Source organism: Neoarius graeffei, chromosome 18 (assembly GCF_027579695.1).
Source record: "Neoarius graeffei isolate fNeoGra1 chromosome 18, fNeoGra1.pri, whole genome shotgun sequence".
NCBI classification, from domain to species: Eukaryota; Metazoa; Chordata; class Actinopteri; order Siluriformes; family Ariidae; genus Neoarius; species Neoarius graeffei.
Window position 1 is genome coordinate 27,871,241 of NC_083586.1, and position 13,259 is coordinate 27,884,499.

Sequence of the window (13,259 nt, forward strand, 5' to 3'; positions counted from 1 at the left end):
ACTTCTGGTAGAATCCTTACCCAAACTCATGTTCAACAGCGATACAACTATTCACATTCCTCATATCACAATGTGAATAGATCAGATCATCGGTCAGGTATTAAACGCAGTATTGTCTTCTAGAGTAAGCATTCAACTTGCGGGTCGGGTAGAAAATGGCGGTCTTTCAAAGCATCTTATATAAAAATAAAGCAATATTTTATTAGAATATTTTTAATATTACTTTAAAAAAAATTACAATTTTACACATGCATTACACTTGGCTCAACCTAATACTGACAACGGAGTAGGGGGGAGGGAGGAAGACCCTTAGCTAATACAGTCAGTCATTCAAAATGTGTCCTGGAAACGACAAATTTATTACATTTATCAAATTCCACCTGTCCACAACTCAAAACATTAACAGGAGTGGTCCAAATTATATCATATGCATGATATGTAGACCAAAGAAATACTACAACATACCAGTAATCTCTTCATAATGAAGAAAAAATAAAGTTTATCCATTATGTTTTCAATTTTGTAAATTTAACCATCATCTAATCCTGTATAAAACATAGAACTCAGTATCAGGACATTGTATCAACATGTTTAACAAATCAAGCCTGTAGTACAGCAGAAGGAGAGAACAGAAAATCCGGGTTACAAAAAGAAGCTGCTCTGTAAAGCCCAAGAAAGATTCTTAAAATATCTTCTACTGGTCAGTAATGACTTTTGGCTAAGCTTTCCAGGCTTACACGTCAGCTCAAACACACAGCGTTAAACATACAGACCTGGGCCTGGCCAAGAAATTTGTAAGGATGCGTTTACAAAAGGAGGAATCCACAAAACTAAAATCAGCAATTAAAAAAAAAATGGGGAAAAAAAAAGGGATCAGAAAGGATATCTAGCAGACAAATCAAATGAGAAATGTGTGTTGCTGTGCTAATCAGGCGTTGGTGGCTGCTGTGAACTGAGGTCCTGAATGCATATTGTCCCCTGCGATCTCCCCCATGGCCTGGAGAGCCAATGTAGCTGCCATGGCCTTGGCATGCTTTTTGTTGGGGCTGGCTGTCTGGGGCTGGTAATCGCATCCATTCACCATCACCTGAAAGTAGATGGACAAGAAAAATGTACACGTAAGCCATGTTTCTATTGCGGCAAGCAGTGGCGAACCGTTACTATTGGAGCTGGGACTTTAGCTCAGACAAAACTTAGCCAGACACACCAAAACAGCAACAGGGCAAAGGATTAGTAGCAGGCTCCCAGGTAGCTCTGGTGTTTGGAGCTGTTGAAGTTAAAAGTAAGTAAGTAAATTACACCGGGTAATGAATACTTAAGTCTGAGTGAAAAACACTATGGCGAGCATGTGTGGAAGAAGAGTCAAGAGACAGAAATCTTAGGCTACGTTTACATTACGTCGAATCAGCGGATCATCAGATTAATGTTCTTAAAACGATTCGTGTTTACACTAAAACCGTTAGCCGTGCACACAGCAACACCAATACGCGGATACGCTCGGCTCCGCAGGCATCCTGCGCTCCAAATCACTCCGCCCTGAACAGTGAGTGCCCTCTGGAGGGTGCGCACTCCGGCCCTGCGCAGCTCACACAGCGCGCGAGTGAAGTGCACAAGCCACGATTCGGGACTGAGCCGCTGTGTGTGTGATCCCAGCGCACATCACTTACCACTCGCAAGTGGAAGGATGGCAAGCCTAAAGACAATCATAACTACACAATGGGCAGTATTTGCATCAGTATTTGTAGTATTTTCATACTTTTATACTCTTTAATGAAAGGTGATACAAGGCGGAAGTCCGCGCCGTTTTTCAGCAGTCGCGTCACATGACCAACGCCAGCGAATCAGGAAGGTGGATGTCACAGTGACGTCGTCCAATGAGATGCCAGCTAGAGCTCAGCACAGCGTATTCGTGTATTCTGAATGTTTACACAGCACCGGAGCTGACACGATCTGGATTGAATACGTGGACGCTGGCGGATTCCCGTTTCCTGGCTTTTCCAGGGGGTTTAATGTAAACGGACAGTGCGTCCGCGAAGAAAACGAGACAGATACGGTCTAATGTAAACGTAGCCTTAGTTTCTCAGTCGTTAGCCTGTGCTACTTGCTCTCAATAGCACTGACTTGACTGCTTTATTAGCATTTGCTAACGGTACTGATGATTGCTACACCAGCTGGAAGGTGATTTTACTGCTGCACCGACGGTGCCGACTCATGGTTAAGCTCACTTTGGCCTTCGAGAAGGCTGAGGGCGATTACATTTTTGGTCCCTTCCACTATAAAGTAAAATCTGATTGGTTAATTCATCAGTCACTTCCTACATAAACATGCACTGCCATGGCTTTCTGTCCTGGCAATGAAGTCCTAACCAATAAGTGAGCCAGCTCTAAACTCTTCTCTGCCTAGAGAAAACAACCAACCAAAAAAAATCTTATTGGATAACTCGAATTTAAAGCGATTAACCAGGAAATTTTGAAATTATGGGGTTATGAAATGTCATTATAGATTAATACAAGATGTTCTAGATGAAAAAAAAATTAAGCGGACTTTAGCTTAAATGTGTTAAAGTTGTAACATCAGCCCGTTGGGGCATTTCCCCAGGTGCGGCCATACTGGATTAGCCAGATACATGGATGTATTAGGAGACGAAAACAAGGGTGGCGCTGCGTGACGTAGGATTCCACATGACAGCATACCGTGTCACACATCAAACAGATGGAAGATAAGCAGGTAAATGTATCTTTAAATAAGCAGGTAGTAAACTTTACTGCAATACTGCATTGCCATAATTTTTGTGATGAAATGCAAAGAAATTGACCAAGAATTCACGCTAGACCGTAATATTACACTATAGTCTAAGTGTCACAACAGAAGGACTCTCAGGTGCGCTCTGGACAGCACGTGCTCCAAACTGACTCACACGCGTGCTGTGAATGACGCACACCTGCACAGGATTAAGGTGCAATCAGCGCGCCTATATAAGGACTCAGAACGCAGACTTACTTTGCGAAGTATTGCGTTGTTGCGACACATTACCGAGCCTTTTTTCCTGACTGATTTTCTGTTCCTCGTTTTTGACCCTGCTTCTGTCTATGATATTCTGTTTGTGCCACGCTCGACCTTTTGCCTGTTTTACCGTTCACGATATACGCCTGCCGATTTGGACTGTTTGCACTTTTCTTTATTATAAAGCTCTTCTGCACTTACATCCGTCTCCAACCATCCCTGACAGAATACTTTGCCCCGCTGACACTAGTAAAGCATGCACTTGTACACCTCTGCTGTGTTCGTGGAAAATGACATCACACATGATGGAGTTATGGCGGCCTCCCGGACAAAAAAAATAGTCCCGTCTATTTTCATCATTTTAGTGGTTATATCATTAAGAACAAATTCAAAATGCAGCTTTTTTTTTTTTTTTTTATAAAGAAGAGACAAAGAATGACTTCTAGCTCAATTTGTTTATTTGCAAGATATTTTCTTTAATGTTTTCAGGACAGTAACCCTTTCATTTCTGAAGCAAATTTGATAGAAAATGAGGCCAAATTAGAAGAGAATAACTATAATGAAATGATGAAAGCAATTAAAGAATGAAAAAAATTAAATATAACATTTGAAATGATATGTTTAGGCCTTCTAATCAAGTGAATTCAAGTACCTGGGGTCAATTGTGGGCTGCGATAGAGAGGTGAGAAAGAGACTGCAGGCAGGGTGGAGCAGTTGGAGAAGGATTTCGGGAGTCATTTGCAAAAGTGAAAGGTAAGATGTATAAGACAGTAGTGAGACCAGCTGTGATGTATGGATTGGAGACCGTACCCTTAACGAAGAGACAGGAGGCAAAGTTGGAGGTGGCGGAGTTGAGGATGTTAAGGTTTGCGATGGGAGGTTGGGCAGGATAAGGAACGAGCACATCAGAGGGACAGCACATGTGGAGAGCTTGGGAATGAAGCTAAGAGAGATGAGACTGAGATGGTACGGGCACATCCTGAGAAGAGATGCAGAGCATGTTGGAAGGAGAATGTTGAGGATGGAGCTGCCAGGCACACGAAAACGAGGAAGGCCAAAGAGGAGATACATGGATGTGGTGAGAGAGGACATGAAAAGTGGCAGGTGTGGTAGAGAAGGATGCGGAAGACAGGGAGCAATGGAGACGAAAGATCCGCTGTGGCGACCCCTAATCGGGAGCAGCCAAAAGAAGAAGATATGTTTAGGCCTTCTCTGAAGGCCTAGAAGGCCCTGATGGTTCCCTTCTGGCATCAAATCACAGTCACTCAAAAATGACCCAAAACCAAATGGTCAATCAAATCCAAACCTGCTGATGCTGTAAATTACAGCTGTACACATCAACGAGTTGAAAGAGTCGAGTCCGATTTATGTCTCATCTCATCTCATCATCTCTAGCCGCTTTATCCTTCTACAGGGTCGCAGGCAAGCTGGAGCCTATCCCAGCTGACTACGGGCGAAAGGCGGGGTACACCCTGGACAAGTCGCCAGGTCATCACAGGGCTGACACATAGACACAGACAACCATTCACACTCACATTCACACCTACGGTCAATTTAGAGTCACCAGTTAACCTAACCTGCATGTCTTTGGACTGTGGGGGAAACCGGAGCACCCGGAGGAAACCCACGCGGACACGGGGAGAACATGCAAACTCCGCACAGAAAGGCCCTCGCCGGCCCCGGGGCTCGAACCCAGGACCTTCTTGCTGTGAGGCGACAGCGCTAACCACTACACCACCGTGCCGCCCTCCGATTTATGTTTTCTTTCAAACACCTGAAGCATTTGGAAGCTCAGAAAGACACTTTGGAAAGGGGGATGCAAGCAAGACTGAAAGGACTCTCTGAAATGTAAGTGTTCAAAGATGCCACCCATCTCGTGTGTGGTGGCCAGAGAAGCAGAAGAAGAAACCTTACTGAGGCTGAATTCTGGCAAAAACTCACTTTTTGACTATTACATACTTCCAAACCTCTACTTTATGAAGACAAATCAAGTTCTCCAAAATGATGTATAAATGTTTTATTAACATTTTAAACTTCTCAGCTTTCTGTATAGATCATGTTCGATAAGGAGCTAGTTTCATAAGCACAGCTGCAAAAACCCCATGTGAGCTATCAATAAAGGTGAAATGTATATTACTGCAAAATAAACCTCAACAGGCTGATGCAGGAATCAGAGGAGTCTTCAATCTCCCTGAAGGGGTTTATTTCACGATAAAAGACCAGCTCGCTGTACATTATCCTGCTTATTACATCTGACTTACTAAAGAAATCAATAATCTGATACTAAGTATTGATTTAAAAATTATTTTATTGCTTCCAGTAATGACACGGTTCATAACAATGGTCTGTTATTCATAGTCACGGCCCATTGACCGGCGGCAAGATGGTGTAGTGGTTAGCACTGTCGCCTCACAGCAAGAAGGTTCTGGGTTCGAGCCCAGCAGCCGACAGGGGCCTTTCTGTGTGGAGTTTGCATGTTCTCCCCATGTCTGCATGGGTTTCCTCCGGGTGACCCGGTTTCCTCCATATGTAGATTAGGTAAAATACCCAGTCACTGGAGTTGCACAAATCAGGGCATACTTAGCGCCGGTCCCAAGCCCAATTAGATTGGGGAGGGTTGCGTCAGGAAGAGCATCTGGTGTAAAAAATCAAATATGTGGATCATGATGATCCTTTAATGGGAGCAGCCGAAAGAAGAAGAAAATGTTGTAATTGACCAATCAGAATCTAGTACTCAACAAAGCTGTGTAATAAATGACATTAATTCCAAATTAAATCAATATGCAATATACAACAGTTAATTTTTGTAAATCAGTGATTTGGTACTTTCAGTGGATTCCTTAAAGGGGAACAGAGGGCAATATATAGAGTAAATATAACAATAAAACACACATTAACGAACCTTATTCAAGACTTACAAAAGTTTTTTGTTCTAAGGTTGGAAAGTTAGAGTGTTTTGAAAGTAGCTCGAGCAAACTATTTCCGCAGTTTGAACAGCCCGCCATGATATTAATTTTATCCAATCAGAATGCACGTTCATTTTCTCTGCGTAACACTCATGACGTATGTATGTGCCCAGTTGTGTTGGCTCATTGAGGTTGGGAATAGCACGTGTGAAATACCTGTTTCTGCCTCTTGCGACGATTTCGCAAGTCCACGGGTGGCGCCTATCTCATTGCAGCAAATAAATTCTGCTGGACTCGTGAGCAACTCCACGTTACATTTTCCGCACGAGCACCACGCCGTGTCACCTGCACGCAGACGCTCTGCCCCACGCTCGCCACGCCCATGGTCAGCATCAGTCTCATCCTCGCCGTCATCCGAGCTTTCTTCTCTTATTTCATCACCGGAGTCGAGAGTACCTCTCCTAGCTATTTTAAGTTCGTTTCTTAAGACAAGGATTTTTTAAGATGTTCCCTTGTTGACAGTTTCGGCGAGAATCTTCCACCTTCTTAAACAGTCACCAGATGTGTCCTGGGGGAGCGACCTGACAGCAGGAGGCGTGAACTACCTGTCAAACTGGGCGGGACGTTCACGCCTCCGTAGTGTAACATCAGCTGATAAGGCACGTCACCACTCGACATCTGGTGACTGTTTTGAAGAAGGCGGAAGATTCTTGCCGAAACTGTCAACAAGGTAACATCTTAAAAAATCCTTGTCTTAAGAAACGAACTTAAAATAGCTTTAATAGTTAGACGTAATGAACTTCCACTACATAGTACCTCTCCTAGGTTCAAACTGGTACCCTTCTAAGCCATAGCCTGCTTGCAGTGTGTCTTGCGGGATCTCTTCGTATGATTCGACAGAGCTGTTGCTTTCACTTGATGCGCCCGACACCATGATTACACACTTATCTCCTCTATTTCGGAGAGTTCCGCTAGTACAGTGGGTAGCGCTGACGTCACGGTCTTTTAAAAATGGCGACTCTTGTGCGATTTAGCGTATAAAGTGTTATATTTACAATTACCAAGATATTTCGTTGTTTTCTAGTATATAAATTTGATAGAATACTTAAGAATACATTACTTTGTCACATCAGCAACTGTATATATTTGGTACCCCTTTAAATGCAATTTTGTCCCTTTTCAATTTTACATTTTTTAAAATGATACATGTGATTGATATACAGCGTGTGCAGTAGAGAAAGACATTTCAGTTCAGAAAAAACATGTAGTTTCACTACTTCATAATAGAAAATGTCAAAATTTCGCCATGTAGGATTTTCCCAGGACGAGACACATTAACGAGAAGATGCTGCTGAAGACACAATGTTACACACAATGTTTTGTGCGTACAAGCAACAAAGCTACATTTTCTAGTATTCAGTTGGTATTAAACTCATTATTGGTAAAATGAAATGCAGTGTTTTCCCCAGAAAAAAATTAAAGCCCTAAACTCTGGCATGATAATACACAGACAATTGAGCGCCGAAGGTGCAAAATGAAACTGGGGGGGTCCGGGGGCATGCACCCCCAGAAATTTTTTTGAAAATAGATGCTCTCAGGTGCATTTTCAGGGTCTCTGAGAGGTTTTAGATATATGATTACAGGATAGATTTTACCAGTATTTCAATGCTTTCTGACCTAAATAGTATTAATGTATACACATTTGAAATTTCACCTTAAAGTTCAGCATGCAAGTTAAACTGTTTTGTTCTAGATTATTGAGGTCTATGTATGACAGACTGAAAATCTACGGGGATCCCTTAATTATCTATGATCAAGTCGTGTTGTAACAAAAATGTGCATGAAAATATGAACAGTGGTTTGCTCCGTCTTATGCAATCCAGTGAAGAGAATCGATCATCATGACCTCCTGTTGATCACAAAGGGATCTGAACCCAAGACCTGCCATCGTAAAATAAGTTGCTGTATTACTATAACTGTAATGATTTAGAATGTTTCTGATGCAATTACCGTAATATATGTAGAACTAAGATACACTGAAAAGAAAAGTAAGGCAACTGCATATTATAAAGTTTAAATTTTGGCACTTTATTAAATGGACTAGATTAAGATTAAAACATATTTAAATGAAAAGAAAACTTAATTCATACATTTAAGTTTGCAGGAAGATTATGTACTTATAAACACATTCATGAAGAGAACTTAAGTGTCAAATGGAGCATCATTTCAAATAATGATGATTATATGTGGCAGTGTGATGTCACTGTGAGCCTTTAACAAAAGAATAATCCGAGCCTTCTTTTGTTAAATGGATCCCAGTGACATCACACTGCCAAATGCTTATGATTATTATTTGAAATGATGCTGTATTTGACACATTTGGACAGCTTCACTTCGTGAGTGTTTATAAGTACATAATCTTTCTCCAAACCCAAACTAATGAATTAAGTTTTCTACTCCTTTAAAGCAGATTAATTCTCCTTGGCTTTTGCTCGGCCCAATGTTGGCCAACCCTCTCATAGTCCATCTCGCTGTCATCCATGCTGGTGGGGATCAAATTGTCCAGCGAGTGCTTTTTGAACCAGTCACTGTGATCAAAATTGACGACGTTTTCGTTGTCGTGACAGTTGTCTGGTTTTGTGCACCATCACTCACGTGGGTTTGTTGGCGTTTAGTCAACCAATCTCTGATCGAAGCCATAATGGTAATAGACCAGGTCAAACTTTTGTGATTAAAATCAGTCGGCTTTGTCCGTCTGGTGGGGGACAACATAGGCAGCCAATGAGATCGCTTATAATGAATCGGAAAATTCCAGGACGTCTGACGTTTTCTTTCGATATTTTTATTGGACGGTTTGAACACGTGATCTTGACACAACCAACAGATTACAGTTTGTTTACATCATAGCACACGGACATATTACTTTGACAGAATCAACACAAACATTGGAAAAAAAGGCCGCTTGTTTAACACATATCGATCAATATGTAAATGGATCTGTTATTTGCTCTCCTATGTATCTAGACACTTGTGGGTAGGAAATTTAATGTATCGGTATAAATCTAAGCATATCGGATTTTAACTAAAGCGACTAAGCGTATCGGCAGGCAGAGCAAGCGTATCGGGCCCGATACGCTAAAACGTTTTGGGGAAAACCATGGAAATGTAATGAAACTATTTTCCTGACTGTGTCGCAGTGCTAGGTCATCTCATTTTAATAACATGGACAATATAATATATAGTTTTGGAACGCAGTAAGCTGTGTATTTCCTGATTGGCTGAAAGAAATTTCCCTTTTTCAAGTCAACATAATAGAGCTGTTTATTTTATTTAAATGAAGTCAGTGTTTAAGGACTGTTTCATTAACTCCATAAAGTGTCCGTGTGCGCTGATATTTGATTTCAGCAGAAAATACAAGCACTTTCACTAATCATTACTGTTCACTGCTCTATCCTCCTTGATAGGAAATTCACAAAAGCAGTACTGAAGGAGCATAAACCAGGCTTAACTCATCACTCTCTGCAGTAAACGTTTACTCTGTTCATCACTGTGAGGGACAAATGAAACCCATTCGCAGTTGCAAGACAAACAGTTTCAAGCCGTACATTATAGACACCAATGACTCGTATACAGCACTGCTAATTTGCTTGTTATTTACCTGACTTTCAAAAAAGGTTATAAAAAGCTGTGTAGAATTGCAAACCACTTGAACAGCCATGCATCAACCAAGACATCTAATAATATTGTCTTATGAGATAAAGGTAATTTATAGTAGATACAGTTGTATGCAAAAGTTTGGGCACCCCTGGTCAAAATTGCTGTTACTGTGAACAGTTAAGCAAGTTGAAGATGAAATGATCTCCAAAAGGCATAAAGTTAAAGATGACTCATTCCCTTTATATTTTAAGCAAAAGCATTTTTTAATTTTCATCTTTTACATTTTCTAAATGACAAAAAAGGAAAAGGGCTCGAAGCAAAAGTTTGGGCACCCTGCATGGTTAGTACCCAGTAACACCCCCTTTGGCAAGTATCACAGTTTGTAAACACTTTTTGTAGCCAGCTAATAATCTTTCAGTTCTTACCTGGGGGATTTTCGCACATTCGTCCTTGCAAAAGGCTTCCAATTCTACAAGTTTCTTGGGCTGTCTTGCATGCACTGCTCTTTTGAGATCTATCCACAGATTTTCAATGATTAGGTCAGGGGACTGTGAGAGCCAGGGCAAAACCTTCAGCTTGGGCCTCTTGAGGTATTCCATTGTAGATTTTGAGGTGTGTTTTGGATCATCGTCTTATTGTAGGACCCATCCTCTTTTTAACTTCAACTTTTTTACAGATGGTGTGATGTTTGCTTCCAGAATTTGCTGGTATTTATTCGAATCCATGCTTCCCTCGACCAGTGAAATGTGCCCTGTGCCACTGGCTACAACACAACCCCAAAGCATGATCGATCCACACCCATGCTGGAATTTGGCACCCTTTTTTCTCCAAACATAACCTTTGCACATTGTGGCCAAAAAGTTCTATTTTGATTTCATCAGTCCACAGGACTTGTTTCCAAAATGCATCAGGCTTATTTAGATGTTCATTTGCAAACTTCAGACGCTGAATTTTGTGGCTAGGATGCAGGAACGGTTTTCTTCTGATGACTCTCCCATGAAGGCCATATTTGTTCAGGTGTCGCTGCATAGTAGAACAGTGCACCACCACTCCAGGGTCTGCTAAATCTTTCTGAAGGTCTTTTGCAGTCAAACAGTTTTTTTTTTTTAATTTGCCTTTCTAACAATCCAACGAGCAGTTCTTTGAGAAAGTTTTCTTCATCTTCCAGACCTCACCTTGATCTCCACTGTTTCTGTTAACTGCCATTTATTAATAACATTACAACCTGAGGAAACAGGACATTACAGGGCGGCACGGTAGCATAGTGGTTAGCACGGTCGCCTCACAGCAAGAAGGTTCTGGGTTCGAACCCAGCAGCCAGCGAGGGCCTTTCTATGTGGAGTTTGCATGTTCTCCCCGTGTCTGCGTGGGTTTCCTCCGAGTGCTCCGGTTTCCCCGACAGTCCAAAGACATGTAGTTAGGTTGATGTGGGGCGGCCTTGGGCTGAGGTGCCCTTGAGCAAGGTACCTGACCCCTGACTGCTCCCCAGGTGCTCTGGTGTGGCTGCCCACTGCTCTGAGTGTGTGCGTGTGTTCACTGCTTCAGATGGGTTAAATGGAGAGGATGAATTTCACTGTGCTTGAAGTGTGCATGTGACGAATAAAGGTTTCTTCTTAAAAAAAAAAACAGCTACCTGAAAACACTTTGCTACGTTCTTGTAGCCTTCTCCTGCTTTGTGAGCATCAATTATTTTATTATTCAGAATGCGAGGGAGTTGCTTAGAGGAGCCCATGGCTGTTGATTTTAGGGACAAGTTTGAGGAGTCAGAGAATTTATACAGCTTTGAAATCTGCATCATCTGACCTTTCCTGATGAAGAATTTGAACAGGCCACAGCTCAATAAGCTAATTAAAGTCTGGAACCTTGGTAAGAGTTACCTAAGAACTCAAATGTATTGGGGTGCCCAAACTTTCTCATGGTGTTCCTTTTCTTTTTTCACTCTCCAATTGTACAAAACAAAAATAATACACAAATCTTGCAGAAAATGCTGAAAAGAAATGTGTCGTCTTTACCTTTATGCCTTTTGGTGACCAGTTCATCTTCTGCTCACTTAACTATTCACAGTAACAGACATTTTCAGTAAGGGTGCCCAAACTTTTGCATGTCACTGTATAATGCATGCCATTTTAATTTGTTTGACTGAATAAACACCAAAATACTAAGTCCATTCTTTCCATTTCACAATTAAAACACAGACAGTTGTACAACGTGCACTAACCTTAAAGAGAAAATTCTTCCGGTGATCAGGACCACTGTGGAGCACCATGGCAAACTCTGGCTGTGGCCATTTTTTCTTATTACACAACTCCATCAGCGCAGACACTGGGTGCTTCCCTGTGCCAAATAATGTCAAGATGAGACACCGAAGCAACAGGAAAGAATCTAATTTAAGGATCTGAACAGTATATAATATGAATAACAGTAATTTTTTGAACTGAGTTAGAGAGAAGATCGAGTGGGTTTTTGGGTTATGACAAACTGCCAAACTGAACACTAAACAATGTCACAAAGACCAGCAAACGTATGCTCTATACTCCGATACACTATAGAGGGTTCCCGCGTGACGTCACCGCGCCGCGAGATTTCGGTAGTCGCCATATTGGAAGACCAAGTACACATCTATGCAAGTACATACATACATAAAACAAACTACACCTGAAATGTAGCCAGGGCCGGTTCTGCCCTAATCTGGACCCGGGTGCAACATTGCGCAACCCCCCCCCAAAAAAAAAAAAAAAACACACCAGTCTAAATCAGGACAACCAGTGTTCGAACTACGGGGGTACTCGGGGGATCCGAGATCCCCTGAAACAGACATGAGATCCCTTGAAAACATGATTTGGGAAATGTTGGGGGGGTCTCTAAAATATTGGCAAAATGATGTTTATTGACACAGCAATCGTGTGTAACGGGAAGCATTTGCATATCCGAAGTGTTGTGTTTACATCAAAGATAAAATAAACCGATATGACAACGACTGCTGCTGCCAGGTTGGTTGTTGAGTAGCCTGACTGTTTTTTTTGTTCTTGCGTGTGGTATCATTGTTGACGCGAGGTTGTTTTTTGAACATGCCAATGCGGACACGATTTCCCCTGATGAGTTATGACTTCAGACGCGATGCGTGTGTGGAGTCCACGTGATATGTGCGCAAGATAGGCTTCTCGTGTTTGGAGATCCACGCTCCGAGACGAGCGCAAGCACCCCCCCAGGGAAAAAAAGGGACCCCCCGAAAATATCAGCATAGTTCCAACACTGAGGACAACCATCACATAACTATAAACATTTTAGATCAACTATTTTAACTAAATGGGCTATAATAAACAAGCCTGCAGGCAGCCATGGCGGGCTGCCTCAGAAAAGTAACCATTCAATGACACAACTGAAAGCCTGCAGCCACGGCGGGCTGCCTCAGAAAAGTAACCATTTGTCCTACCTTAAAACTCGTTTTGCATTTTCTGCCTCCTTTTTTGTATTTTCGACCCTCCATTTCTGAAAACCCGATTTGTGTCCAGACATTTTGTTCTGCTACCAACGAACTAACTCGTCAGGTCTCGTCTCTCGAGTCCGCGATGAAGGGCAACAATTGATACATTTTTATAAACAGCCAATAGGGAGGTTGCAACATTCAGGCTCTCCTTTGCTCACAGACACTCAGTAATGCACTTATTCTCTGTCTCCTGGCAGAAAGCTCCT

At 41.9% G+C, this 13,259-nt stretch overlaps 1 protein-coding gene across 1 annotated transcript in view; it reads right to left on the reverse strand.

The window, feature by feature from the left end:
- Positions 1-176: 176 nt before the first annotated feature.
- Positions 177-13,259, reverse strand: part of LOC132866066 (protein SON) — a 51,091-nt gene continuing 38,008 nt past the window's right edge. Inside the window, exons 12-13 of the mRNA XM_060898629.1 lie at positions 11,785-11,900; positions 177-1,087 (exon numbers count right to left, since the gene is read on the reverse strand). Coding sequence (XP_060754612.1) covers positions 929-1,087; positions 11,785-11,900 — 275 coding nt within the window. The 3' untranslated portion in view covers positions 177-928. The remainder of the gene's footprint in view (positions 1,088-11,784; positions 11,901-13,259) is intronic.